Here is a 26,969-nt window from a genome sequence, read left to right on the forward strand (position 1 = left end):
ACTAGTAGCAGCTGGCCTGAAAGAAGGGATTGAGTGTCACTGACCTGGCCATAGTGTCCAGCTGAGGGTCAGTGCTTTGCCCTCCTTCGGGCACGTGCTGACCAACCATCTGTGTGTGTGTGTGTGTACAGAGCGGCCTTTTCTTTTTGAATGGAGTGACAGTTGCCTAATCTCGGAGCATTTTTTGTGAGCAGCTGGCCTTCACATAATGTCCATGAAGAATCGCAAGAGACTTCTTTTAGAGGGACACGTTAAGGTTTTGTGTACATTAAGGATGATATGTATATTAGCGTTAAGACGAACAGACGTTGACATTCTTTGTATTGTAATGCTCTACTGTAGTTTTTGCATCTGCTGCTTTGATTGCTTGTCAAGATTCTGATTGGCTTTCAGTGTTTTTGTCATTGATAAGATGGAAAAAGAAACTAGTCTAGAATTGATTTATTATCCAGGATTAGAATGATTAATAATATTTTTTAAATACATAGAGAGACTTGGTGGACATAAATGTAATTCTAAAAAATATCATAAAAATATTATATAAACATTTTCCCAAAATTCACTGACAGAATTTTTTACCAACATTTTTTTTCGATCTTAGCTACCAAAAATTAAAAAAAAAAAATATTCTAATTCTTTAATTTCCAGTTTGTTAAAATAGCACCACTGCTCTTTTTCGAACAATGTTTTTCAGTAATAAAATGCTGAGCATATTATTATTTTTTTTTTTTTATTATTATTTTATTTTATTTTTTTATTATTGCTCTCTTAGATGAACCATTGATTACAATGATTTGTGCATTAATATTTTTGGTACAGTGTCAGATTAAAGACCTAAACCACTCGCACACATACAGATGTCTCAGTAATAACATACAGTGCTCAGCATAATTGAGTACACTCCATTTAGAAAATGAATATTTTTACCTATTTCTCATTGAATAGGCAATGTGTTTTGGTGCAATTAAACAAAACAGATTTATTAAATAGATATATTTATTAAAATATTTTTTGGTCTTCAAACATATTTAGAAATTGAAAGATAATACAATTAAATTCAAGCAAAATAATGCAAAAAGAATTACAACCTACAAAATTTCAACTAAATTTTTCTATTTTTTTGCTTCTCTTGATTTTTCCTCTTTCCCAGTGATAAGTTGCAGCTGTAGGGGGAATCCGCTGTGTAAAAACATATGCTGGATAAATTGGCGGTTCATTCTGCTGTGGCGACCCCGGATTAATAAAGGACTAAGCCGTAAAGAAAATGAATGAATGAATGAATTTTCCTCTTTTTTTTTATTTGTTTTCAATATTTTTCTAAAACATATAAATTTGGCTGTACTAGTTTTGGACCGTTATAATAAGTTATTTTGTTAGATAAGCTCCAGATTTGGCTTCAGTACTGACTAATCTAATGTACATGCACAAATATAATATTATATAGCTTCCTATTAAAAATGTATTTAAAAGAGAGATTTGTGAGGTGTGTACTTATATATGCTGAGCACTGTACAAACCACACACTTACACTCATGTCAATATTATCACGCAATCATAATTACATCATTTAATTTGAGTTGGCCTGCAGTGCTCAAATAATGAGAAAACAGGTGCTTGCCTCATGGGCTAAACCTGAGGAAATGATGTAAAATTTTAAGTTTAGCCTTACTAGCTAACAGGGAATGTGTGTTATTTTATTCATTCATTCATTCATTCATTCATTTTCTTTTCGGGCTTAGTCCCTTTAATAATCTGGGGTCGCCACAGCAGAATGAACTGCCAATTTATCCAGCATATTTTTTATGCAGCAGATACCCTTCCAGCTGCAACCCATCACTGGGAAACATCCATACATTCACACATACACTACGGACAATTTAGCTTAGCCAATTCACCTGTACCGCATGTGTTTAGACTTGTGGGAAAACCAGAGGAGGAAGGAAGGAACGGAGGAAACTCACACGAACACGGGGAGAACATGCAAACTCCACACAGAAATACCAACTGACCCAGCCAAGGCTCAAACCAGTGACCTTCTTGCTGTGAGGCGATCATGCTACCCACAACAGTTAATGCATTTCTCTAAACAAGTACAAACTGCAAAACCTAGTTGATAACCTGCAAAAGCATGTCACTTACTCAAAATGGAGAGCTCATTCCTCAAAAGCAAGTGTTCATGTCAATGAAAGTGTCAGTGTCATCAAGATGAAAAGTCCTGACACTATTGTTTATGAACAAGACAGTCAGATGGTTTTGTCATGTATTCATTATCACAGTTTACTCTGTACATTTTTCCTGAAAAAGCTCTTGACAGCACTATATACTATTTGCACAGCCATTTGAAAACTACAGTAAAGTTGGTCACTGCATTCAGTGAGGTATCTGAGTACAAGACACTTAAAATATTTGTTTCACACTTTTACTCTTTGCATTTGCTCTTTGCAATTCTAATGTATTCACAGCATTGTGCAAAAGAATAAATACACCCTTATTTACAACAAACTTCCTTTGGGTAGAGCTGTGCACAACTGTAAACAATATTGCAGTACATATTGGAACTGAACCTACAACATACCTAGGTCTGTAAATCATTCATGAAATTGTTCAATTTAGAGGACATTTTCAGGAAAATAAAAGATTTTTTAAAATGTAGAAAATTTGTTTGACAGATTTTGACAACTAGTTCAACATTTTTGTATGTAATGACTCAAGTAATGAAATGAGGACGATTAGTTTTAAATGGAATGACTATTCAGCATTCACAAGTTTAGTTACTTTAGATTGACATGACATAAGCAAATGATAATGTTATAAAACAGAAGAGAGTTGTATGAAAGCAATTAATGCATGTTCAAAAGCATTTGCAATTTGTTGGAAGGAATGAGAAACTGCTACTAAACTACTATGATGTGCACAAATGACTAATTGTTTTGAGAAATGCATTATCTGTTGTGCAAATGTAAATAGTGTTGTGAGAAATGCACCAAAGTGACTGAGAAAAACTGTAAATGACACTGATATGTAAAAATCTTTCAGATTTAATGTCATTCAATGGGGACGTTTACATTAACAACATGTACTTACTACAGAAATACAGATTATTAATAGTTACAGTAATGTATTAGTTATTGTTTTTGGTGTTAATGGGCCTTTATAGGTTACAGTAAAAGCTGATGTCATGCTTTAAAAGCAAAAACAGATGGTGCTAATATACACTTCAGAGGTACTGTAAAACTGAAAAATCATGATCCTAACCTTTATCTCCATACCAAGATCTCCAGACTCTGATTCATCTTTGATAAATTGCTAAAATATAGCTAGTGTACAGTTTTTTTAAACAGAAAAATCTTTAATATGGATAAATAATGTTCATAAGCAGCTGTTGAGATCATGTGCTCAATTGCAACGAGGCTTGGACAGTATTCCATATACCACAGCCAAACCAGCGGATTAGGTCATCAAGGTCATAAGTTCTCATATTGTAATGCCTTCTGTGTAGTCAGCAATGATTCAAGCCATCTCGGATGACGTCAGGCTGCAAGTGCGGTAAGTGAATTTCGTCACATTTCACCATCAAATTAAAATATGGCACAGATGGAGGAGTTGAGGAGTCTTTCATCCTTTCACGTTTGCCTTTTTCACTCTTCCATTCAAGGTGCTGCTGGCCTGATCAAGGCACAGATTAATGCTGCATCTGCACCCATTCTTTCTGTGGTCCCTTCCTCCACCCCCCCTCTTTTCATTACCTCCATCCACCCTGGACGTGCTGCCTCGGACTGTTTAAGGTGATTGGATCGTGCCCATCCTCCTCTTGTGGTCAGCTGGGGTCAGAGGTCAGTGACCTTTTCTTGATTGGATGAAATGGAATGGTCATCGTTGCCCTTTGTTGTCATTCACTGGAAAACGAGTCAAAAGTGTGTGGGATGCTATTTATCCCGAACAGTTTTATGCAGAGGCTTATCATAGTTAATTATTTCCTGTGCATTCACAATCTTGACAGTCTCACGTAGAATGCTTTAATTTTTAGCTCAAAAATAGTGGCTTAAGATTTACAGTATAAAATGATAACATGATATAAATCCGATTGACTGTTATTCAGGGAGTCTATATGAACGTTTCGTGAAGTGTTTGCAATATCTACGATAGCCCCTGGTCTTTGACCTCTGACTGCTAGGCCGCTGTTGCTAGGTGACTGCTGCATTTCGGATGGAGGTTTGGGTTGTGGGGTGACAGTGTCAGGGGGCAGTGGTCACTCTAAACCTCCCTCGGGACAATCCCACACGGCAAACTCGGAGAAAGCCATGAGCCTGAAACACAAGCTTACATCAGTGGCAGAAATATGATAGGGCTTCTTTAATATCAGAGATTTCTGGGACATGGCACTTAGGCTCTTTCAATTAGTCATTAATAATTCCAAGCATGTAAATAAGCCACGTTTGATGGCTAAAGATCAACGCTACTGTATGTTTTGAAATAAGAACGCTAGTCTTGCAGCTTTTTCTTAAGGGGATAGTTCACCCAAAAATTTATATTCTGTCATGTATTTATTTTCCCTTTAAAATGTGTTCTTTCACCTTCTTATTTTACTTGGTGTTTCACAGAGGAAGGAAGGTTTGGAACAATTGAAAATGAGTAATTGGCAGATTTGAGTTTTTTGTTTTTTATTATTTAACTATCATTTTAAAGAAATACTCATGAGTTACGCAATTTATTTTGACCATTCTCTTCTTTAAAAAAAAAAAAAATATATATATATATATATATATATATTATTTATTTATTTATTTTATATTATTTTATATATTTTTTTATTTATATTATGTTTTTATAATTATGTTTTTTTTAAGAAGTGAAGGGTTAAAATAAATTGCGTTTAGATGCAAAAGCTTCTAAATGTCATCTGAAATTTTCTTTTAAAATTAGCTTTTTACTCAGCCTCCTATGTTTATGGTCAGTTATTTCACTTGAAAGGCCATGAAAATAAAATAATCATCATCTTAAAAGTGAAATAATTGGATAAAACACAAGTCATAAACACAGGATCCTGAAAAATAGGGTCATTTTAGAAGAAAATTTTAGATGGCACTTAGAGGCTTTTGAACTCTTCAAATATTATTGTTTATAAAGTATAGTCATAATTTGTAAATAATGTGCTATTAACCTTGAATTTAAGGTTGTATCAATTTTAAATGTTGTTCTCATGACAACTTAATGCCTAATGCTCTAAATATTTGACTATGAAAAAAAATGATGCAAATAATGACATTTATTGTAGGTGCTTTTATATATTATATATATTATTTATATACTATGTATATATTAGATGCTGAATGTAAATTATAAGCTTCATAAGTGCCATTATAAGTGCTTTACTATAAATTTGATAGCTTTTTTCATAATTTCAATTCAATTCACCTTTATTTGTATAGCGCTTTTACAATGTAGATTGTGTCAAAGCAGCTTCACATAAAAGGTCATAGTAAATTAGAACAGTGTAGTTCAGTTTTGAAAAAATCCAGTACTGAAGACACGATATTCTGTAACACTTTTGAATAAGGTTTCATTTTTTACAATGGTGAACTTCTTTAGTTAACATTTGAAAAAAATCATTCATTAATCTTAGTTATCGAAAATTTCTTCCTTAACAAATATTACTTCATAATAATAAGGTATTAGTAAATATTACTGAGCTAACATGAACATACAATGAAAGCTGTACAGTATGTTATATTTGTTTAACATTATGCTGCAAATGCTATGGATTAAGCTTAGCTTGCTTTGAAAACAGAATACTTGGTTCTGATTGTAAGTAAATATTTTTACTAATATTATATATTAGTTGACCTAACATAAAATAACAGAAAAGATTTTTATTTATTAATTAACTTTAGCAAAGATTAATAAATGTTACATATTTTTCCCGCATTGTTAATACAATGGAAACTAATGACTAGGCCCACACGAAATCTGCGTGCACAAGTCTATTTATATACTTTATTTTTATATATATATATTTTTTTTAAATTAATTTCAGTAATATTATTGACTAATACAAAAATCTTCATATAATTTATTTACAATACAGTTTGTAAAGTAATATTTCTATCTTTTAGTAGATATATTATATGAGAGACTTGCTTAGTTTACCAAATAAGTGGATCTAATTGGATTTTCATTATAAACATTACATATATATTGATATGTATTATAAAAATATTAAGTTTTACTTATGATACTCCAAAAATCATTCCACATAAATCCACAAGTTTTTCACAAAATTCTCTGCAGAAATAGCAAAAACTGTCCACAGATTCTGTCTGGCTAATGACCAATGCACTAAAGTGTTTCTGAATATTCTTCCTGAAAATCCTTGCATCTTACCTTTTAAAAAAGCATGTTACATTATACAAATGCAAAAAAAGAAAAAACGTTTTATCTTTAAAGAGGAGTGTACTGTCTGTGTTCTCTGATCTGGCAGCACAACTTACAAACAGTCAAGGTCATCCAAAGCCAAACATGAGAGAACTTTGCTATGTACACGCTACAAATAAACTACCATGAAGGAAAAAGCAAGTCCGCAGGTCTGCAGAATGTCAGCTTTAAAGGCCATCCTGTGTTTGCATGTGCGTTTAATGTTTTCCCCCCCAAACACTTTCTACTGTGAGGGAATTCTCTTTATCCTCTGCCATTTTTCTCTTTCCACCCTGTTGGATTTGGCCATTTGTAGTCAAAAGAAGACCTTACCCTGGGGTGAGGAACACACATACTCACTTAGAGATATTTTTACACTTGGAATATCTCTGTGTGCTTTGATACAAGCGAACGAAAGAAAAAAAAAACATCCCTTTTGTGTTTGCGGATTTCTCATACTTAATAAAGCAAATGCTTGAATTCCCCAAAATACCCAGTTCAAGTCTTCCTGTAATTCTTGAAGTTATCAGTTTCAAAGAGATGACTGGAAAAAGATTACGTTGAAACTTAAGTATATAATCCAGTATAATGTTTATTATTTAGCTTCATTTGTCATACGGTGTGTGCGAGTGTGTATGAGTGTGTGTGTGTGTGTGTGTGTGTCAAAGAGAGAGGGGAGGGAGGCTGAGATGGTATCAATCGCCAGGCCATTGAACGTATTGATTAGTTACCTTTCTTATTAACATGCTGATTAAAAAGAGCAGGAACAGAAACCGCATCTAGCCACACTCACACACACACACCGAGCCAGGGAAGACGCCACATCACCGGGCAGGGAAGCAAAATGGATACTGGACAAACTGTGTGAAAATAAATGGATACAGGACATAAAGGAGACTCACAAAATGAAGGATTTCTGGGGTCCGAGAGAACAGCGAGTTATGAAACAATTGAAGATGAGATGGAAAAGGTGGATGCTAGAGATGAACGGAAAAAGAGAAGGAGGGGAAGAGGGAAAAATGGGCAGGGAAAAGGATGCGAAGCGACTGCGAGGCAATCTCAGATGCACCCACCCACAGAGCATCTATTAGACTGGATATATACTCTTGTGCAAAACATAGACTGCTATAAACGCATAAACAATGCTGTGAGACCTTCAAACTCAAAAGCTGAGGGTGTGTGATTGTTCTGCATGGACAGAAAGCAGATGTTTGCATAGATGCGTTTATTATGTTGTGCAATGCATATGGGTGTTTGAAGATCTCTGCTGTTGCTGTTGTTATTTTGTGCTTTAATTGGTATAAAGGTGGATGTGTAGGCAGAATCATTTTGAAGTGTGTGTGTTCAGTATTGTGAAGCAGAGTTTCTATGATTTATCTAATGTTGGTTTTCATTTGGGGAAGGCCTTGTATTTTAAATGATTTTTATAAGCAAAATCTAATTTTAATTTGTATTATACTAATTTTTCTACCCAAATTAAATCATTTAAATGGGATTCTGTCATGCTCTATTTTGAAAGGATTGCATCGTTGTTTTGATTGATGTAATGTCGGTAAAATATGAATTTTACAGCTAATATATATATATATTTATTTTACTGCGTAATTTTAATGGGTTCGGTAGAATTTAAACCCCACGAAATAGCATGTGAAATATTAGAAATCTTTGTAATTTATAATAAACATGCTGTATTTTATATATGGCTGGTTGTTAGACTCCGATTGCTAATAATTCACAATGGTAATAATAGATTGCCATCCTGCGTGTTGGCAGCACGCCCACGTTTCCCAATCGATAAACAGAACCAAATACACGGGCGCGCGCCTATTTGAATGCGGCTGAACACTTGCTGTGGCTCAGAGGTTAAATCGTAAAATCATAGAAAATATTATCCTTTAACATTGTGGCTGAGTTTGTGAGTGTTACCGAACGTAGAAAACGTTACTGAAAGCTGAATATGAGCATGACCTTAATAGCAATTCAGCAGACCCCCCTAATACAGTCTTCATATTTGAGACGAATTAGAAATCTCTCAAAGGATTTTTCTGAAAGTCGTCCTCTTTTTATTTAACCTTTATATTAAATTATTTAAAAAAAAAAAATTAAACGGGAGTTTTCGTTTAAAGTTTAATATTGAGGCCTTTAGGTAGGCCATATATTTGTGGTCTTTATATTGTGGATTTTCCTGATTGTCTTATATTAAAATTACGATTCAAATGCATTTAGCTGAATTCATGGTTTATATAATCGAAAATTATTATTTTTTAAACAAAATTATACGTCCAGTGGACATAAGCAGCGGTATAGTTGCTTTTATATGTATGTCCGTCTGTGTTGTAAGGTGTAGCTTATTTTTAATATAATTGATGCTATAATGATTTTAACGGTTAAAAATAAAATATTTTTACTTGAGCTTAATTTTAAACGGTAAAATCTACAAAATCTAACAACGTTCATGAATCTTGAAGTTGAAGCATAAATTCCTATACTTTTTTTCTAATGCAGTTTGTCATACTATTTCCCCTCCTAGAATAAATCATATGTTAATATTTTTATTATTTATGCACACTATTTACACATACATACTTTTATAAATTTTTAATTGTTATTTGGTAACAATTATCCTCCGTTCGAAATGGAAGTTTTTATAATTGTAAAGTTACAATGTAGCACAGCAGTCAGCCGCAAAAAAAGTTTATCTTCATGTCTTTTTTTCATATCTGCCTGCTCTCCATGAGGTTCGAGCATGTTAATTGAGTTATTGACTTTTTTATCGATCGACTTCTTTTTTATTATTCACCATGCGTCCTATTATTTTTGGACGAAATTAATTTGTTTAGCCCCGCATTTGAATGCATGTTTTAGGTTGCAGGATGTATCGTATTTAATTTCTTTAATCTTACTCAACTAAGTTATGTGCTTACGAAACCATGATTTTAATAAAGATATGAAATATTATCCTAACACTAAAAAACACTTAAAACAATATTGATGTATAAAAATAATATGGGTTAATGGCGGTTTTAAATGCATTAAAATAGTTACATTTTGAACGAATAAGTGACAATTTTAGGTTAACAGTTTGTATATTAGTTTAGCTTGTTGCACGTTGTCTTGCAATCATTTGTTAGCATTGCGTTAGTTATTTTTCTTATTTGTCCTTTTTTAATTAAGATTTCTTGTTATTTTTAAAATGCTGTTTAACTAATTTTCATATTTTTCATGCTTTGTATGATTGTGTCAAACGCTGCTAATACAGAAAGGCTACATAAACTGATAGGGTGTACAGTATATGAAAACTGTGCCAATCAATAATATATATTATATAAATAATTCTAGAGTATTTACATTTATAAGACAAGCATTAAAACTAATTAATTTTAACACATGACATTTTTAAATGAAATGTTGATATAAATATTAGTTACTTTATAATATTACGTCAACACAAAAATAATATGTTGCTCATTTTATGTTTCTCACAAAATTGATGCACGAAATACATTCTAATATTCTGGCACAAAGGTTTAGGGAACCACACAAACAAGACAGTTTGCAAATGTGATCAATAACATTTATCGCTGAGATTTATCTGGAGGCCGAAAACCCCAAGCATGCATGGGAAAACGGATCTGGCTACACCATTATACAGATTACTTTTTGAACACTTTGAGTTTACCAATAATAGGGCGCATATATATATATATATATATATATATATATATATATATATATATATATATATATATATATATATATATATATATATATTGCGCTATATTGTTTTTGCAGGTTACGTTTTGTTTTATATTGAATCGTCGATCTGCAAATGTTCTATATTGTGGATCCGTCGCATGTCAATAATTTAATTTATTTAGATTTGTCAGGCCGCTACTTAAAATAGATGTAATTGATGCTAGGAGATGTGAGTTAACACCGTGTCCCAGCGTCTCAGGGACAGGACAGTAACATTACGATATGAATGAGTAAATCTAATATCTTTCTCAGAACACACACTGTTAGTATCTGCTTAGCTCTGCACGTTTAGCCTGATGTATACGTGTTAACCTGCAGGCCTCTTGATACACACCACTCGGGAGGAGGACGTGGCTCGACCAAAGGCTCAAAGAACTCAATAGACAGGTATAAATAATTTACTAACTCGCTGGCCGCTGTTTTGATTTCCACGGTTTGTTTTGAACAATGTTTGATCATTGATACGTATCCCAGACAGAAAGGGAAAAAGGTGAATAAAATTTAGCAGTGCCTTACATGTTGCCGAACTTGTAGCTCTCCGATAAGATGTAGTCTATAATTCATGCTAAATATTAAAGTGCATATAGGCTATTTAAAAATATATTAAATATACCCATACAGGTTTTAAGGGAAAAAACGCAGATTTGCGCGAAATGAGACGTAATTTTACACAATGATGAAGCTGATTATCTGTGTTTATCTGTAGGCCTATTTTTTTTTTCTTAGGGTTAATGATGTTGAGTTTGTCACGTTTCAGTCTCACAAATAAAATTATTAATCTATTCCTCAAGCCACTGTATTTTAAACGTCTTTAAAATGAACAATAAATGTATTAAGGTTTTATTCAGCTTTAAGTGAAACGTCTTGTATTTTTTAATCATATTATAAATTATGAAGCGTTGTCAGTGCACTCTGAATCGGATTGTTTTCATTCGAGTGTAGGCTACTATCATCTATCGAGCTCTCCAGCCGCAGTGAGTGAACTTTCACCTCGACCCTCTAACAGACCTTTTTTTGCGGTAAGAGCTGACCATTTTACCTCCAGCCACACACTCCGCGCGCGCACGCACATACACACACACACACCCCTCCCTCCCTTAGCCCTGCTCGGCGCAGATCGATAGTGCAGCATCTGCTGCGGGAAGACAGCGGTCCCACATCGCACTGGAAAATTTTTCAAGCGCTAGAATTGCTCATCTCTAAAAATTAAACTGACAGACAGATATGATTAATATTCCAAGTTTCAAACACCTACCCGAATACACTTCTCTCTCTCTCTCCCTTTTTACTCTCACAAACTCGCGGCGCATTACCTTTTAATGGAAATATGACAGACGTGTAATTTTGTTGTTTATTAGGTCGCGCATTTTAAGAAAGGTCGCGTGTTACTCTTAAGAGGGTCATAGGTGCGGATTGGATAGATCAAGTGCATTGATCTTGTTTAGCACTTCTGTGATTGAGGAGCAAATTCTTACGTTAATTGTCCACTACACTGTAAGCTGACAGCTGATAAGAACCGTTCTCTGTCACTGCTTTGTTGGTTCAGTTAATTGCCTTTAGCTTGGGAAAATAAAATTGCAGTTAATAGTACATAAACGCTCTGGCCATTTAATTGGATTAATCGGGTAATTTGTCCTGCCTACATTTCTAACTTCTAAATTTATTCTAAGCAAAAACAAACCTGACAGATTCTTTAAGAGCCTTAAAACAATGTTAACAGAACAGTGAAATTCACTCTAAAACCATTCTGTGGTTCTATTAAGAATCTTTAATATCCACTGAGTCACAATTTAACAAAAAATATTTTCTAGATTTTGGAATGTTCTTTATAAACTAATAAATGGTTATTTTTAGAGCTGTTTTTTTAAGTGGGTTATTTTTGAATCCCTTATTTTTAAGAGTATACGGCCTAATAAATGTTATGACATTTGGACTCACAATATTGTTTTCTGTACTCATAACAGAAATGCAAAATCACATTGGCCTGAGGAGGTAACCATAGCAACAACATTGCGCTGAGTACTTTTCGTTAAATTCCTTAATTGACAAAACACCTAAAGGCATTCATATCTATAATTACCATCGCCTTATTTTTTAAATGACATATTACAAATATATGTATTTGTTTTTTGTTTTAACAAAACAATCTTTGAGATATTGAAGTCATTCAGACGTTTTGGGGCGATCGAGAACCTCAACAGATTGCGCCCTAATTATTTTTTATTATTTTATCTTTTCAAAAAGTCAATCCACTTCTGAAACTCTATAATTCGACCACTGTCGCGAGCCCCACCTAAGACAATGGCTTCTTGAGGTCCGCAGGAGGGAAGGAGTTAACGAGGGTTGTAAATTCACCCCACATCTGTCAGATTTTAAGAGTGTGACGTACAGAGGGGGGGCTGGGGGAAGAGAGAGAGGAGAGAGAAAGAGTTGGGGCCGAGATCGATGAGGATACAGAAGGGCAAAACCACAGAGATAATGACAGCGACGGAGCGCGATGCTTAGACAGATCGGCGCTCATTTTTGACACGGTTGTAGCATAGCGAAGTCTGGACATCGGACAGAATCGTACGGCCTCAGGCGTCCGTCAATTGTGTTGCATCCTCGACAGTTGTGGTCCAGCGAGAATCTAGCGGATAACGGCAGCGACGGACCGGACCTAGCCGTTGCCTTTTCTGAACACCGAAATGTGCTGAAGACACACAAAAGTCGCAACCGATTGTTGTGTGGTTGTAAATTCGGGATTTCTGCAAGTGTAAAGTGTACTCGATCCCGTTATCGGCTTTGCTTGTGTTTTGGAGTGGCTGTTTCGCTTATCTCCATCCAGCCGGATAAGCTACGTCGTGAGGTAGGCACTTTAACTCAAAGCTTTTCGACATGTTTTTAAGCATAGATAATATTGATTATGTTAGTTTTGAAGTGGAAAAAACAATTGCATGAATAAATATACTGTTATTTGACCAAAAAATTATTTGGAACGAAATTAATCATAAAGAGATTAAAGTATTTTAATATATATGACTAATCAATAAATATAACTATAAGTAAATAAATAAAAATCAGTGATCTGATTCATATTTGTCTCTTTTTCAGCATTGGTCAAGATATGCATGGATAAACACAGGTGCATTTATGGAACACAGAATTTGCTTGCATGACCCAAGATGGTGCCACTGTGATGAAATGTCTCAGAGAGTACACTGAAATCAGATTTTGAGATATAAACAGCACCGGGAACTGTTTTTAGTTCGCATTACAGAAACCACACATTAGACTGTGGAAAAAAACAAACAAAAACAAATCAGCTGGAATTTGAAGAAGTGGTGGTGGAAGGTAAAGATATGGATGGTAATATGGGAGAGATGTCTGTGCACAGCCATGTCGAGCTGGCACACAGTCAGGACAGCCGAGCCATGCTGCACTCTCGGGATCTCACGGCTGCCTTCCCTCGCCCCTCTCTGGGAGGCCCTGTCATGGGCCTGGAGTCTGACCACCAGAGCCCCACATATGACCACATGGCAACTCTGGGGTACAGCAGGGATGCACCAACTACCTGTGGAAGCACCTACACCACACTGACCCCCCTCCAGCCATTTGATGACAAATTCCACCATCATCACCACCATCCCTGCCTGCCCGTCAGCAATGTCATCGGCAGCTTTCACTCTCATGCGGGAAGACCGAAGTCTAGGGGGAAATTACTACACATCATATGGAAAAGATTTCGGTTGGGACAAGGCCTGTCTCCACCGCTGGGCAGTGCAGGTTTGGATACTGCCATGCATGGCTATGGTACACTGGGAAGCCAGAATGGACACAGCCAGATGCTACCAGGTGGCCATGAGGTCCATATGGGCAGCAACGGGAGTAACATCTGTCGAACAGTGCCAGACTTTGTGAGAGAGATGTCACCGCCCTCTCTGGGGACTGAGCATGGGGTCAGCCACCAGCTAAACAAAATGGATGCCCATCAGCACACTCCCACTTACCACCATCATTTATACAACCAAAGTTATCAGCACCACCTTCCCAGCCAACAGGCCTCCAAGCTTGGGGAGCTCCCTCTTCTTCCCCTTCCTCCTCTGGCTCCAGCCTGGGAAGGGAGGGCATGCTTGCTGGCTCGCAGAACGGCAGTGGAGGGGAGGAGATCAACACCAAAGATGTTGCTCAGAGAATCATCACTGAGCTGAAGAGGTACAGCATCCCACAGGCCATTTTTGCAGAGCGAGTTCTGTGCAGGTCTCAGGGCACTCTGTCAGACCTGCTCAGGAACCCCAAACCTTGGGGGAAACTCAAGTCTGGCCGTGAAACCTTCAAGAGGATGTCCCGCTGGCTACAGGAGCCAGAATTTCAAAGGATGGCCTCGTTACGACTGGAAGGTAAAAAGCTTGAGCTTGTTTTGTTGAATTTGCTGTTGTGATACAAAACAAATCCCAAAATTTCAACAAGATAAGTATTGTTAAAGACAATGGCATGTATGATCAGCCACAAACGAAAGTTATTCAATCAAATACATTACAGGTACATAGTATATCTGATTAACAGTTGCCCAAAATACAGTTAAAATGAGCAAATGGAATTGGTCCAATAACCCTATATGAGCATTATGAATATTACTGAGAGATTTCACCTCAAACCCAATGTGTTTTGCCGTGTTACAATGTTTTGATATTAAAGAGGCTGAAACTTTAACTGTTGTCCAAAGCACACAAAGAGATCCAGAGAAAAACAGTAACATGAGAATGGACGAAGGTGGTGGTGGTGGTGTAGGGGGGGGGGTGGCGATGCAGGGATGGGGCGGTTTTCAAAATGTCGGCTGGCGTGCTGCAGCAGCCACTGAGAATTGTGGGGTGGGAGACAAACACAGACACGCAGATTCCCCCGAAATCTTTCCGAATCCCAAGCGATCAATCACCTAAGCATGAAATACGCTTCAGAATGAATTATTCTGCTTGCATTACCACTACAGATATTGATTGGTGACCACTGTGCCCTCAGTCGTAGGGGTGTTCCATGCAACGAAATACATAGAATCAATCAATGCCCCGTTGGCCTGAGTGGTACCGTGTCCTGCTGTTGTTGTTTTTTTTTTTGCGGTAGTCGCTAAATATGCCATTTTGGAGATCTTGGTGTTTGGTGGTAAATGTTAATTTAGGAGGATGAGCGTTTGTGTGATAACGCAAACACTGTGTTTTGTTGCTTTCTGTGATGTAAAATTTCCCCAACAATAGATATTCATTTAGTTTTCCTCCATAATTAAGCCTCTGAATTTTTATGTGGAGCATTCAAATTGCCATTTTCTGTTGTCCAATCACTATCAGATAATTTTTTTTTACAGTTTCTGTGCACAAGTGGACACCTCTGTATTTCCCTATATAACCCACTTTCCATGAGTGTTGACTTTTCTCACCATGCCCTTTGTTTAATTACTAGCTGGTATTGATTTCCTTGGGAAAGCAACGCAGAAGGCTCCAGCACACACCTCCTGTGAATAAGACGGCATGAGCAAACATTAGAATGCATGCGGCTACACGCCTCCTCTCTCAGAGACAGCAGGAGTTCAACTTACCGACACATTTAATGATGATTCAGCTTAATGCAGTGATTTTTAACAAAATACCCATCCTTTTAAAATCCTTCAGCACTTTTTAAAAAACCCACTGTCGTTAAAATGATGACAGCAATGTTTACATGCATAATGCGAACAGGGCCTGATATCATTTTTCAGTTGTTTTGCGATAAACGCATATTTTATTATTTTATAAGCTAGATATATTGGCCCAAAATTCATATACTGGTTTTCTTAGTCTTTCTGTTTCTTTTTTTTCTCTCACTCAGTTTTTCCTCAGGTCTTTTGTGTGGATGTGTTCTGTTGGCTGTGTCTGTGTGTTTTCGCAAACTGCCTGAGCTTTGATTGGGAGAGAGAGATGAACAGAGAGAAATTCAGTCGCAGGGCAGGGTAGAGATCATTACTCTAAAGCTCTGCGTTCGGACAGCATTGGGATTTCACACACAAGCACTGAACCCTAAAGCTCTTGTCTTAAGGAATCATAGATATAATCAGATTAAATAGCAGAGGCTTTTTCACTGATTCTGGCACTTTATTGTATTCAGCCCAGACCTATTTTGTACAGAAATCGCATAGTTAAGTGTAGATCCCTGCTGAGATTGACAATAAATGTTTGGCACACAGAAGCTCCTCTTTCATCCAGCACTAAAGGGGTTAAAGCTCCTCTATAGGTCGGGGAGTCTGAGCAACACAGATTTAATCAATAATTTCTATCAGCCCCTGGCCGAAAAAAAATCAGCAGGGGGTGGAGTAGACAGGGAGTACGGCTTCGGGGGGGGAGAAGGGGGTGATAGGCAATTGGGGGGTGGGGGTGGTTTATAAAAAAGGCTTTCGATCACGTTTCAGCTACATGAGACAAGTGGTATACATCATGATTAGGGCCTGCTCCCACGATCATAAGAACTCTATGGGGGGATGTTTGTGTCTGGAAGTGTGGTGCGGAGCACAGGATTTATAGCATGGTAATTCCTACCTTTTACACATGATTACAACATCAGGAAACATTTAGTTAATGGTCGACGTTATACTGGTGGGGAACAATTGAAAGAATCAGGGACTGAATGATTATAAAACCAAGGTAAAATACAGAAATTCTGAAAATGAAAATGTTTTAATTCGGCGGTTTTCTTCTAGGTTGTCCATCATTTATTGTATTTGATATAGATCATTATTGTTCAGCACGTTTACAGTGTTTCTTTCTATCGCTTAATCTCTCTTATCCTCAATTTCCACTCAGGGATCAATAAAGTACATTTATCTATCTATCAAGTTGGCAGTTGTCTGATAGAGACTCTCTCTGGTTTTCAGGCAATAGTCTGGTCTACACACAGGGCGGTATTTAATTAAGCCAGGAATTACATAACAAGATATGATGATGATTATGAAACAAAAATGCATTGACTGCATTCGCTTACAGTAGCTTGGTGTCTGTTTTAAGCTTATACAGCCTTTGACGATAATGTCCTAATCTATTTCTTTAAAAGTAAATGACTTGATAGTCATCTCTCAATGCCTGTCTAAGCAATGTTTAACATTTTATAATGCTGGGGTGTTTCGCCCTTTACTATTAAAAATGTCTCTATTGTCATCAGTAGTTCCATAAAGGACATTTACATAAAGATGAATTCTGATGGTAAAAAAAGCATTTCAAATTTCAGGTTTTTCTTGCAAACTAATGTTTTTCTCGCTTTATTTTAGCTTGTAAGCGTAAGGAACAGGAGCAGTCCAAGGTGGAACGCAACCAGGGGCCCAAGCGCACAAGGCTAGTCTTCACAGATCTGCAGCGTCGCACACTGATGGCCATTTTCAGAGAGAACCACAGACCAACTAAAGACCTCCAGATCACCATCTCTCAGCAGCTGGGCCTTGAGCTGTCCACTGTAAGCAACTTCTTCATGAACGCTCGTCGCAGAAACCTCAACCGATGGGCAGAAGAGGGCCGTCCATCCTCCACCGGCTCATCGGGCTCCAGCACCGCATCTCCAGCTGTGACTTGCTCCACAGCATGATAGGAAAATGAGCCGTTTTCTGCTCCGCACAGCACAGGTTAAGCTGCAGCTCCTAGTGTTTGAGATTTTTAATCAAAAGTGTTTTTGTATACAAATCAACAGCATATGAAACCAAAGATGAAGTCTTCACGAGGGTGATGTCCGCAATGTCTAGACGAGACAGAATTTGATTGTAGTTTTAGCATCGATTACTTTAGCTTTAATCGTGAAGGATGAGCCCACCACACTGGGGCTTATGAAATCATTCACAAATCAAGCGTTATGAAAAGGTATTGAATAGATATGAAATCGGTTTATTTTGTAATTTGTTACAGCATATGAAATCACTGCAAGGTTTAATCATTGCTGAAAAATGATATTTTTAGGGTTCTTAAAAGACATGATTTTGCAACAAATGGATAAATATTGACCAAAGAAACAAAGAAGGATGCAAACAAATCTTTCACAGATACTTTTAAAGGGGAAAACTACTGGACAAAGAAGCTGAAACCAAAATGTGAACATTTTTCGAGAGCTTGTTTTTTTTTATACTCCATTTTAAAAGCCAGGCCTCATTGCCCAAGAAGAAAGCCTCTGCTGTGGGACAGCTACAGTTTTGGCACAGGACAGAGTTGCATCCTCAGACAATATGAGCGCAAGCTCGAGACATGGAGAAGCAGGAAGAGCAGCTGTGACACTTTTTGCAAGACTTCCCGGTGAGTTTCTTTATGACAGGCCACTCTCTCCTTCAGCATAATTTCCATCTTATTTCGAAAATTTCTAAGATGTCACTCTGAGGATGGAGAATTGTATTTTTTTTTTGTACAAATTTCAAGCACACAATCTGGCCCGATGGCTCTTCATATTGGAAAACAAAGCTCAAAATCTCGAAAACCCTGATGGAAAGTACTCACAAAAAGCTTGAATTGAAAATGAACTGAGAACCACTTTGTGTATTTATAATTATTTATGTATTTATTTCCAATCTTCTAGCTATTTATTTTATTTATTTGATAGTTACCGTCAGTATTTATTTCACCAAGTGTTGTTTGTGTGTGAAAAATGACCCTGTCTCTGATAGGAGTCCCAATACCAAAGATGAATATTTGTCCTCCCTGAATGTCCGATGTTTCTCATCTACTCAACGCTGTGTTAGTATCTTGATAGCTGGGCTAGCGTATTCATCCATGTTCATCGTTCACGTGCTGCATGTCTAGACCCTTTAGGGCACAGCCTAACCAAACAGATCGAGACTCAGCATGAGATGGCACACAAGTGGCTGTGAAGTCAAGATGACTCTATATTTAGGCTGTTGAACTGTGATCTCCTCAGTGCAGTCCACATTTACTGTACGACGATCATACATAATGCGCTGTGGTCTCTCGGGTGGGCTTGCCGAGGGAGTGATCGTCCCTTTTTCAAATGCTCTTTCTCGTTCCCCTGTGTTTTAACCTTTGCAGGGAATGTAGTGAGGCCTCTTCGCAGCACGCACTTGAAAGAGGGCCCATGAAAGAGGCCATCGACTTTTGCCAACTTCAAAGAAGCTCTTTTTATCTGTGTCCTCTTGGCGGCTGGGGCCGGCACTCGCTCGGGCCCATGGGCTTAGGGCGTTCACGGGGAGGGGTGGCAGATCAGAGGCTCGCTGCATTACCAAATCACAGCAAGGAAGGGGAGGGGTGGTGAATGGGAGTTTGGGGATGCGAATTAAAGTTTAATGAGTGACAATTGTAAGCATGCTGCGCGCAGGGCAAAGGGTGTTGGCGTGTGTGTGTCTCAACTCTCCAGGTCACCCTGTTGCAGTGCTAGTTGTCGGGCCTCTCTTTTCATAGAAATGTATTGAATTAGGATATGATCATATGGAGAATTAAAGTAGTAGATGGTAAGAGATCACTCAATGACCTGTAGCATCCAGAAAAGTATGTTTAGCTGACGTACCTTAGCATTTGGCGGCTCCTGGTGGACACTTTGTTCATGAACTTAAGATGACGGCAAAATGTTCCATTTCCATTGTTGGAAGTGCAGCGATGTTTGGACCACTGCTGACAAAGTCACTTTCAAACAAAGCAGTTCTCAGATGGTCACCGCGGCGAATTTGGCCATCTTGAGTAGAATCAACATGGGGAATTTCTTCGTCCTCGCGCGACACTCTCGCTCGATTTGAGTAGAAATTTGCCTGCCAATTTTTCCCGGGCAACGGTAAATGTGACCGCACCTTGAGAGGCACAAATAAATTGCGCCATATTCTCGTAGTGTTTAACCTCTTCAGATATATTTAAATGAGTTAGTACAGTGTGTAAGTCTGAAGTGAAATTTCCATTCCCTGCCGCCATAGGGGAACCCGTTTCCGTTTGGCGCTTTTTGTTCTGCCCGACAGCTCTAATTTCATCTACCTCAACTGTATGTGATGTGTCGTGTAGCTAAGATGTAACTGTACCAAAGATCCCATCCATTCAGGGAGCGTCTGTGCGTTACTAAGTTTTTATAGCCAAATGTGCTGGAATCAATCCGTGAACACAACTAAATCACAGCCCTACCTGCAGGCAGAAAGAACCTTGTTTGTTTGTTTGTCTGTGTGTGTATGTGCGAGAGAGAGGGAGAAATGAGAGAGACTGAAGAACATTTATCAATATAAAGACCAAATGGGAATGACAATCGGAGCAAGAAAAGGGGTCTTGCTGATCCTATGATTGCTTATCCCTCCAAAAAAAAAAAAAACTACCAAAAAAGTGTTACTGTGTAAAAGTGAGGAGACCAAAATAAATGTTAAATATGTTTGTCTCTACAAATATGATGCAATTATGTTCTAGCTGTGTCATATGGAACATCTTATTGAAAAAAAAAATGATTTTAGCAACTTTATTGTTGGATCACAACATAGGCTGACAGAATTCATTCGCTCAAGGCATTTTTGTCATCTGGAGATCCACTTATTAACGGTTCGGGTAAGCAGACTGAAAAGGTAGCAAGTGTATTCTTTTTTCTTCTTTTACCTGTCATTCATCTAAAATCTTTTTCTGCTGGTGTGAGCATCTGTGTCATATTACGCCATTCTCTCCCTTGTGTTACCTTATGAATGTGGCTAATCAACCAAAGGTGTAAAAATCACAGCAATTTAAATGTCAATCATAACTGGACATTGTGTGCTGATCTTGAAAAATCCTTTAATACCTCATGTGAAACTGTTCGTTGTGATGTTGCACTGAATAAACCAAGTCATTTGTAAACATACTGAGCAGGGTGAAAGCATATTTCCTTTTAATATTTTACTAGACAAAAAAAACAAGATTTAAAACTGATTTTATTTATATATATATATGTGTGTGTGTGTGTGTGTGTGTGTGTGTGTCTATATATATATATATATATATATATATATATATATATATATATATATATATATATATATATATATATATGTGTGTGTGTGTGTGTCTATATATATATATATATATATATATATATATATATATATATATATATATATATATATATACACACACACAAACACACACACACACATGCGAAATTCATAAGAATCATTTGATTTTAAAAACAATAGAAATAGAAAATATAAAACACATTTATAGGTAAGAAAATGGATTACAATATGGTCAGTTTCTTCTGTATATTCATATACAGTATTTCAATAGTGTTTCAGTTATACAATTGGATAACAAGCATATGAAGCGATACCACACAGGTTGTTGTTGTTTCTGGCTATACGGATGTAGCCACCATCTCCAAATCCAGCACCCCAACTGTTGAAGCAAAAGAAAACTAGCATTTGTATTTATGTTTTTATATTATTATTATTACCAAAAACAAATCGGGTTTTGATCACAAAACAGTCAGACTTTACCTGTTTTTGACCAACCAATAATCCTGTCCTGAAAGTGTACCATATCCCACAGCAAGCACTGCATGGTTTACGTTTTGTGTGCAGGATGGATCATCGTAAACCCCTATGGACAGATGGGAAATAAAACTGTCAACAAAAATTTGTAATAATTTCAACACTCACACAATTGATCTGGTAATAGGCCTGTCTGAACTGTGAAGAAAAACTCACCACTGCGGTAAAAAGTAAACTTAGGCCGGGTGGCGTCAATGGCCACCGAAATGGGCCCGATGTTGGCCAAAGCCTCCTTTAGGGCCTGCTCATTTCCCTGACTAACGAAATTATAAGAAGTGCAGTTTGCTGCACGCTGGGATGGGTTGTATCTGCACGGCCCTTGCTGTAGAACACATTAGCATATAGAATTATAATGATAATGGATTAAAGTCTTGCAGATTTTCAAAAAAAAAAATTTAAAAGAGAGAGAGAAGCAGCACTGACAAATCTAGCCACATGAAAACAGTTGTATGTACCTCATATAGTAACATGAAGCCACACAAACAACTTACCACTCCTTGATAAGGGTAAGAGGACTCTGAATCAATGCCGCCGTTATCAATAACATACTGGAAGGCGCGAGACATAAACCCGCCATTGCAGCCCTTGTTGTCATATTTAGAGGTAGAACAGTCCACCAGGTTTTGTGGACTAAGGTCCACCAGCTTTCCAGTGGTCTTCATCAGCTGACCTTCCAGTGCCCCAACAGAGCTAAATGCCCAACAAGAACCACAAGCACCCTGATGTAGAGACAGAAGTATGATTAAAACGCGAAAAGACTTACGTTAAAATGCAATGGCATTTTTATTGCTGATCTTGAAAAATCCTTTAATACCTCATGCTAAACTGTTCATTGTGGTGTTGTGATCAAATTTCCTGACTAAAAAAAACTGCATTTTCATGGCGTAATTTTTTATGGCTGACCATTTACTCCCACACAAATGATTCTAAATATTTTCATACAGTTTCATTTTTGTTAAATGTTAAATGTTTTTTCCATTATATCTTCCATTGTTTCGAACATAATTATGAAAGAAATCTGATGTCGGCTACTGCCTGTTTGCATAGTTGAGAACTGCTCCCTCTCCCATATTTGATAGCAGTTTTTCAAACTTACATTTAGCCTTTCTGATGTCTACTTCACCAAGTTTTTAAAGTTGTCACTTTGAAGCCAAAACTAGTGTGGTTTGTTTATAAACTAACTTCGAGAAGATCACGTGCTTATGATTGAACTCGGCTAGTACCGCATCAGCTCTGTATATTGCACCAATCAGATGAATAATGACACACTATAAATAACCAGAGTTTTCCACTCCAGTCATCTTCGTCTTGAAGAATCCCCCCTTCCACCCCTTCTCCTCCTCTTCAATGATAGGGCAGCACGGCGCTGTGGTTAGCACTGTTGCCTCACTGCAAGAACGCCGCTGGTTCGGCCCCTTACCAGGCCAGTTGGCGTTTCTGTGCAGTTTGCATGTTCTCCCAGTGTTCATTTACTGTCGTGTTCATTTACTGTCGTCATGGCAAAGATAAAATAAATCAGAAATGACTTATTAAAACTATTATGTTTAGAAATGTATTGAAAAAAAATCTCTCCGTTAAACAGAAATTGGGGGAAAGAAACGGGGCTAATAATTCTGACTTCAACTGTAGGTGAAAAAGTTTATTGACATTGTTTTTTTTAAACAGCATTGTCCACAGCACCTTTGTGTTTAAGCAAAATAAACTTTTTTAACCAACTTTTCAAGTAACGTGGAATTTTTCATGTTTTAGATGTTTTCAGTGATCGTTTTGACAATCGTTATCTGTATATAAAAAAAACGTTTTAGGCATTTTGCAACATTTTATATTTTACGATGGATTATCAGAAATATCCAAAAGAATTGTCAGCAAAAAGAAACGCAATCGAGTTATATTACTGAACAAAAGGCTGCGTAGACACAAGTGAAAAATTAACAGATTGTCAAAATATATCTATGTAATGCAATACCTGGTTCTTCACACTGGTCACATAGCCCTTATCTCTCCAGTCCAGTGTATCTGGGACAACAGCACCAGAAGTGCCCACAAATTCTGCTGCTGGCCTCTTGAAGTCAGAAGGAACACGAGTCATGGCTAATGTCTGTAGAATCTCCTCTGTCGTCTGTAAATTGACAAATTTGACACACAGAATGATGTGAAAGAAGTGAGGAAAATTTCAGAATATAAATTTAACAACACAAGTTCAACAACAACAAATAAAGTGCAGAAAACTGATCATTGTATTCTGATGTTTAACGTCTCACAATGACTTCCTCATTATAAAAACAAGAAAATACTGCAGAAGTCAATAGAGAACAGAAACTGTTTGGGTAATCCACGTGCTTGAAAATAGCTCAACAGTGGAAAAATGGGGAATTGAATTAGATCTCTGTTCTGACATCTTATGATGAAACATTTTATTATTTTAGTAGTTTATAACATTTTACCTGCGACTTCTTTCTAAATATTTTTAATTCTTTTATAATTTCAAATGACAATAAAACTTGCTAAATCCCATGACACGTTCTTAAAAGTGAAACTAAACAGAAAACATGTGTGACTTAAAAACTACAGACAACTGCGTTCTAGAACAACTTTAAAATGATAAAAATGTGACAGAAACTAAATAGCATAAACTATCCCTTTAAATCTCACAGCGGCTTCATGCTTTAAAAAAAGAAACAAACAAGGAAATAAAGCAGTAATTGCATGTCAGGAGGAAAGAGGAAATATATTCACCATGTCAGCCATGTGGTTTATGGCTAAGTCATATGAATGCATGCCCATGGAGGCCTCCAGGTTGTGGATGGCGATCAGTTCAAGGTTTCTCTCCCACAATTCCCTCCTGCCCACTTCCTCATCCTGTCAACACAAAGAACAATTCTACATGTTAATGTTTAAAACTATTAGCATCCCTAAATAGTCTCCCTTGTACAGTATACAAGTAAGCAAATAGGCCCATGAAACAAGATTTTCAAGTTCAACAAGAATAATCTGTCAGCATGCTAATGTTACTTGTTACGCTAGGGGGTTTAGACATGTGATAAGCAAAATTTTTTAAGAAGTGAGTAAACGAGATATTAGATCACATGCTTCTCACCTCACAGGAGTAAAGCTTGACATGTTTCTTCTTCCACAGCTCCCAGTGCTGGTCTAGATTTGTGTTGAAATGGGCCAGTGCTGCGCTACAACACACAGCAAACAACAAGCTCCCGAACATCATGGCCTGATGAGAGAACAACAATTAAACACTGATATTTTAACTTATAATAAGTTATCAATGAATTATGTTGACATTGTTAGAAACAAGGTATACTGTAAAAAAATATATGATCAATTAGTCATGACAGCATATGTTTTTAGTTCATTGCAGCTTATTAAACTAAGTTAATCATGTTCTAACTTAATTTGATAAGTTACGCAAGCTGTTTTAAGTCAGTTTAACATAATTTAAGTTCAATGGACTTATTAAGTTTATTTGATTCAGCTTAAAATGATAAAATTTAAGGCAACCAGGATTGTTTTACAGTGTATAATAAGATCGTATACAGTAAAATATGATTGCTGCCCTAATTTTTTAGCTGAATCAAATTAATTTGTCTAGTCATCTCAACTTACGTCAATCAAACTGGCTAAAAATATTAAGTTAAACTTTGTATAACTTAAAAATAATTGTTTCTTGTTCAAACTACTCATTAAAAATGAGCTGAAACAACACAATTCTTGAAATGTTGTTGGGATAACTTAATTGTTTTATGTTCAATCCACTTAAAAATTGTAAAAACTAAGTTACTTCAATTCTTTTATGTTTTCCAAAACATTTGTGGAACCCAAATTTTTTACAGTGTTGTTGAAACTTGATTAACTTTTTCAATTAAGTTAAAGCAACATAAACGTATTTGTTGTCTTAACTATTTGTCATTACATGTTTTTTACAGGGTAGTAAACAAGAACTCTGAAACAATATATCAACTTTCTAATCTTATTATTTATAAGTATGTAAAAAGATCAATGGTCATGTTACATTTTATAGTATTTTTAATTATATTCACTTTTTTACAAAAACCTATTGTGGCAAATGGGTAAAACCGAGTGGTTTAAAGGACAATGGCAAAGTGTAAATTTAAATTTAAAAAAAGGAATTAGTCTTTTGTGGCTGCATTGTGACCTATTACTCAATACGCCATCAATGATTCCTGTTTTCGGTATGCCTGACATGGCAGATAAATGGTTACATTAAATGGAAATAGGACTTTTTGATGGATGAAAATGTATTTTAGTCATTCGTTCATTAATTTTCTTTTAGGCTTAGTCCCTTTATTAATCTGGGGTCGCCACAGTGGAATGAACCGCCAACTTATCCAGCATATGTTTTACGCAGTTTTGATGCCCTGGAAAAACATCCATACACACACATACACTACAAATTAGCCTACCTATACCACATTGCTTTGGACTTGTGCGGGAAACGGGAGCACCTGGATGAAACCCACGCGAACATGGGAAGAACATGCAAACTCCACACAGAAATGCCAACTGACCCAGCCAAAACTCGAACCAGCGACCTTCTTCCTGTGAGGCGAACGTGCTAACCACTGCGCCACTGTGACGCCCTTTAGTCATTCAATTTAATCAAGCAATACATTTTTATATTTAAAAATTTATATGTAGGCTATTAAAGTTTTACTTAATTGAATCCATTTTTGATGTTTGATGTGGAATTAAACACGCTATTCTATTTGTTTTATAAATCCATACAGCATCACTTCAGATCTGATGAAACGCTCAATGCTTTAAACCGAAAGAGAAAGTTATCTAAGAAACTAAGAAACATTGAATAAGGAAGACTCTGAAAAGATACACATTAAAGTGAACAATAATAAATGAATTCAGTGTGTCTCATCTCACCTGAACTTGCACGTCGACTGTAGTGGTGAATTGATGGCTTGGAGTTCCTGGTTGCTTTGCTTTTATTTTGTTTAATCACGTGCCAATCTCTGCCTATTGTCATTATTGTTTTACTTCTCGTTTTGCCCTGTTACATGAGACGCGTTCACTTTTTATTTTGGCATCTTGAGTTCCTCTTAGGATATTAATGATTCAGAATGTAGCATGTGTTGTTGTAAAGCTTCTATTCTTTTAGATAATTTATTTTTAAGAAAACATTTCAATGTACATATGAAGCCTCTAAGTGCCATCTGAAATGTTTTTCAAAAATGAGCACTTTTTTCAGGATTTTCGGTTTATGACCAGTTGTTTCACTTTTATGATGATAAATGTTTTTTTTATTGCCTTTAAAGTGAAATAACTGAACATAAACATAGGAGGCGGAGAA

General features: G+C 36.6%; 2 protein-coding genes across 2 annotated transcripts; one reads left to right on the top strand and one right to left on the bottom strand.

Moving 5' to 3' along the window:
- Positions 1-12,641: 12,641 nt before the first annotated feature.
- onecutl (one cut domain, family member, like) lies at positions 12,642-20,946 on the top strand. The gene is given in 6 exon segments (XM_056476247.1): positions 12,642-13,015; positions 13,261-13,826; positions 13,828-13,894; positions 13,897-14,229; positions 14,232-14,546; positions 17,435-20,946. Coding segments are annotated over 5 exon segments (1,344 nt in total). The 5' UTR covers positions 12,642-13,015; positions 13,261-13,508; the 3' UTR covers positions 17,746-20,946.
- A 276-nt stretch (positions 20,947-21,222) lies between these two features.
- On the bottom strand, positions 21,223-26,624 carry ctss2.2 (cathepsin S, ortholog 2, tandem duplicate 2). The gene is made up of 8 exons (XM_056475647.1): positions 26,543-26,624; positions 24,735-24,860; positions 24,374-24,496; positions 23,604-23,756; positions 22,129-22,356; positions 21,794-21,959; positions 21,584-21,686; positions 21,223-21,482 (listed from the first exon to the last, which is right to left on the bottom strand). Exons 2-8 carry the CDS (start codon positions 24,855-24,857, stop codon positions 21,383-21,385), a joined length of 996 nt encoding a protein of 331 aa, XP_056331622.1. The 5' UTR covers positions 24,858-24,860; positions 26,543-26,624; the 3' UTR covers positions 21,223-21,382.
- Positions 26,625-26,969: the final 345 nt, after the last annotated feature.

Source organism: Danio aesculapii, chromosome 16 (genome assembly GCF_903798145.1).
Source record: "Danio aesculapii chromosome 16, fDanAes4.1, whole genome shotgun sequence".
Classification (NCBI taxonomy): Eukaryota; Metazoa; Chordata; class Actinopteri; order Cypriniformes; family Danionidae; genus Danio; species Danio aesculapii.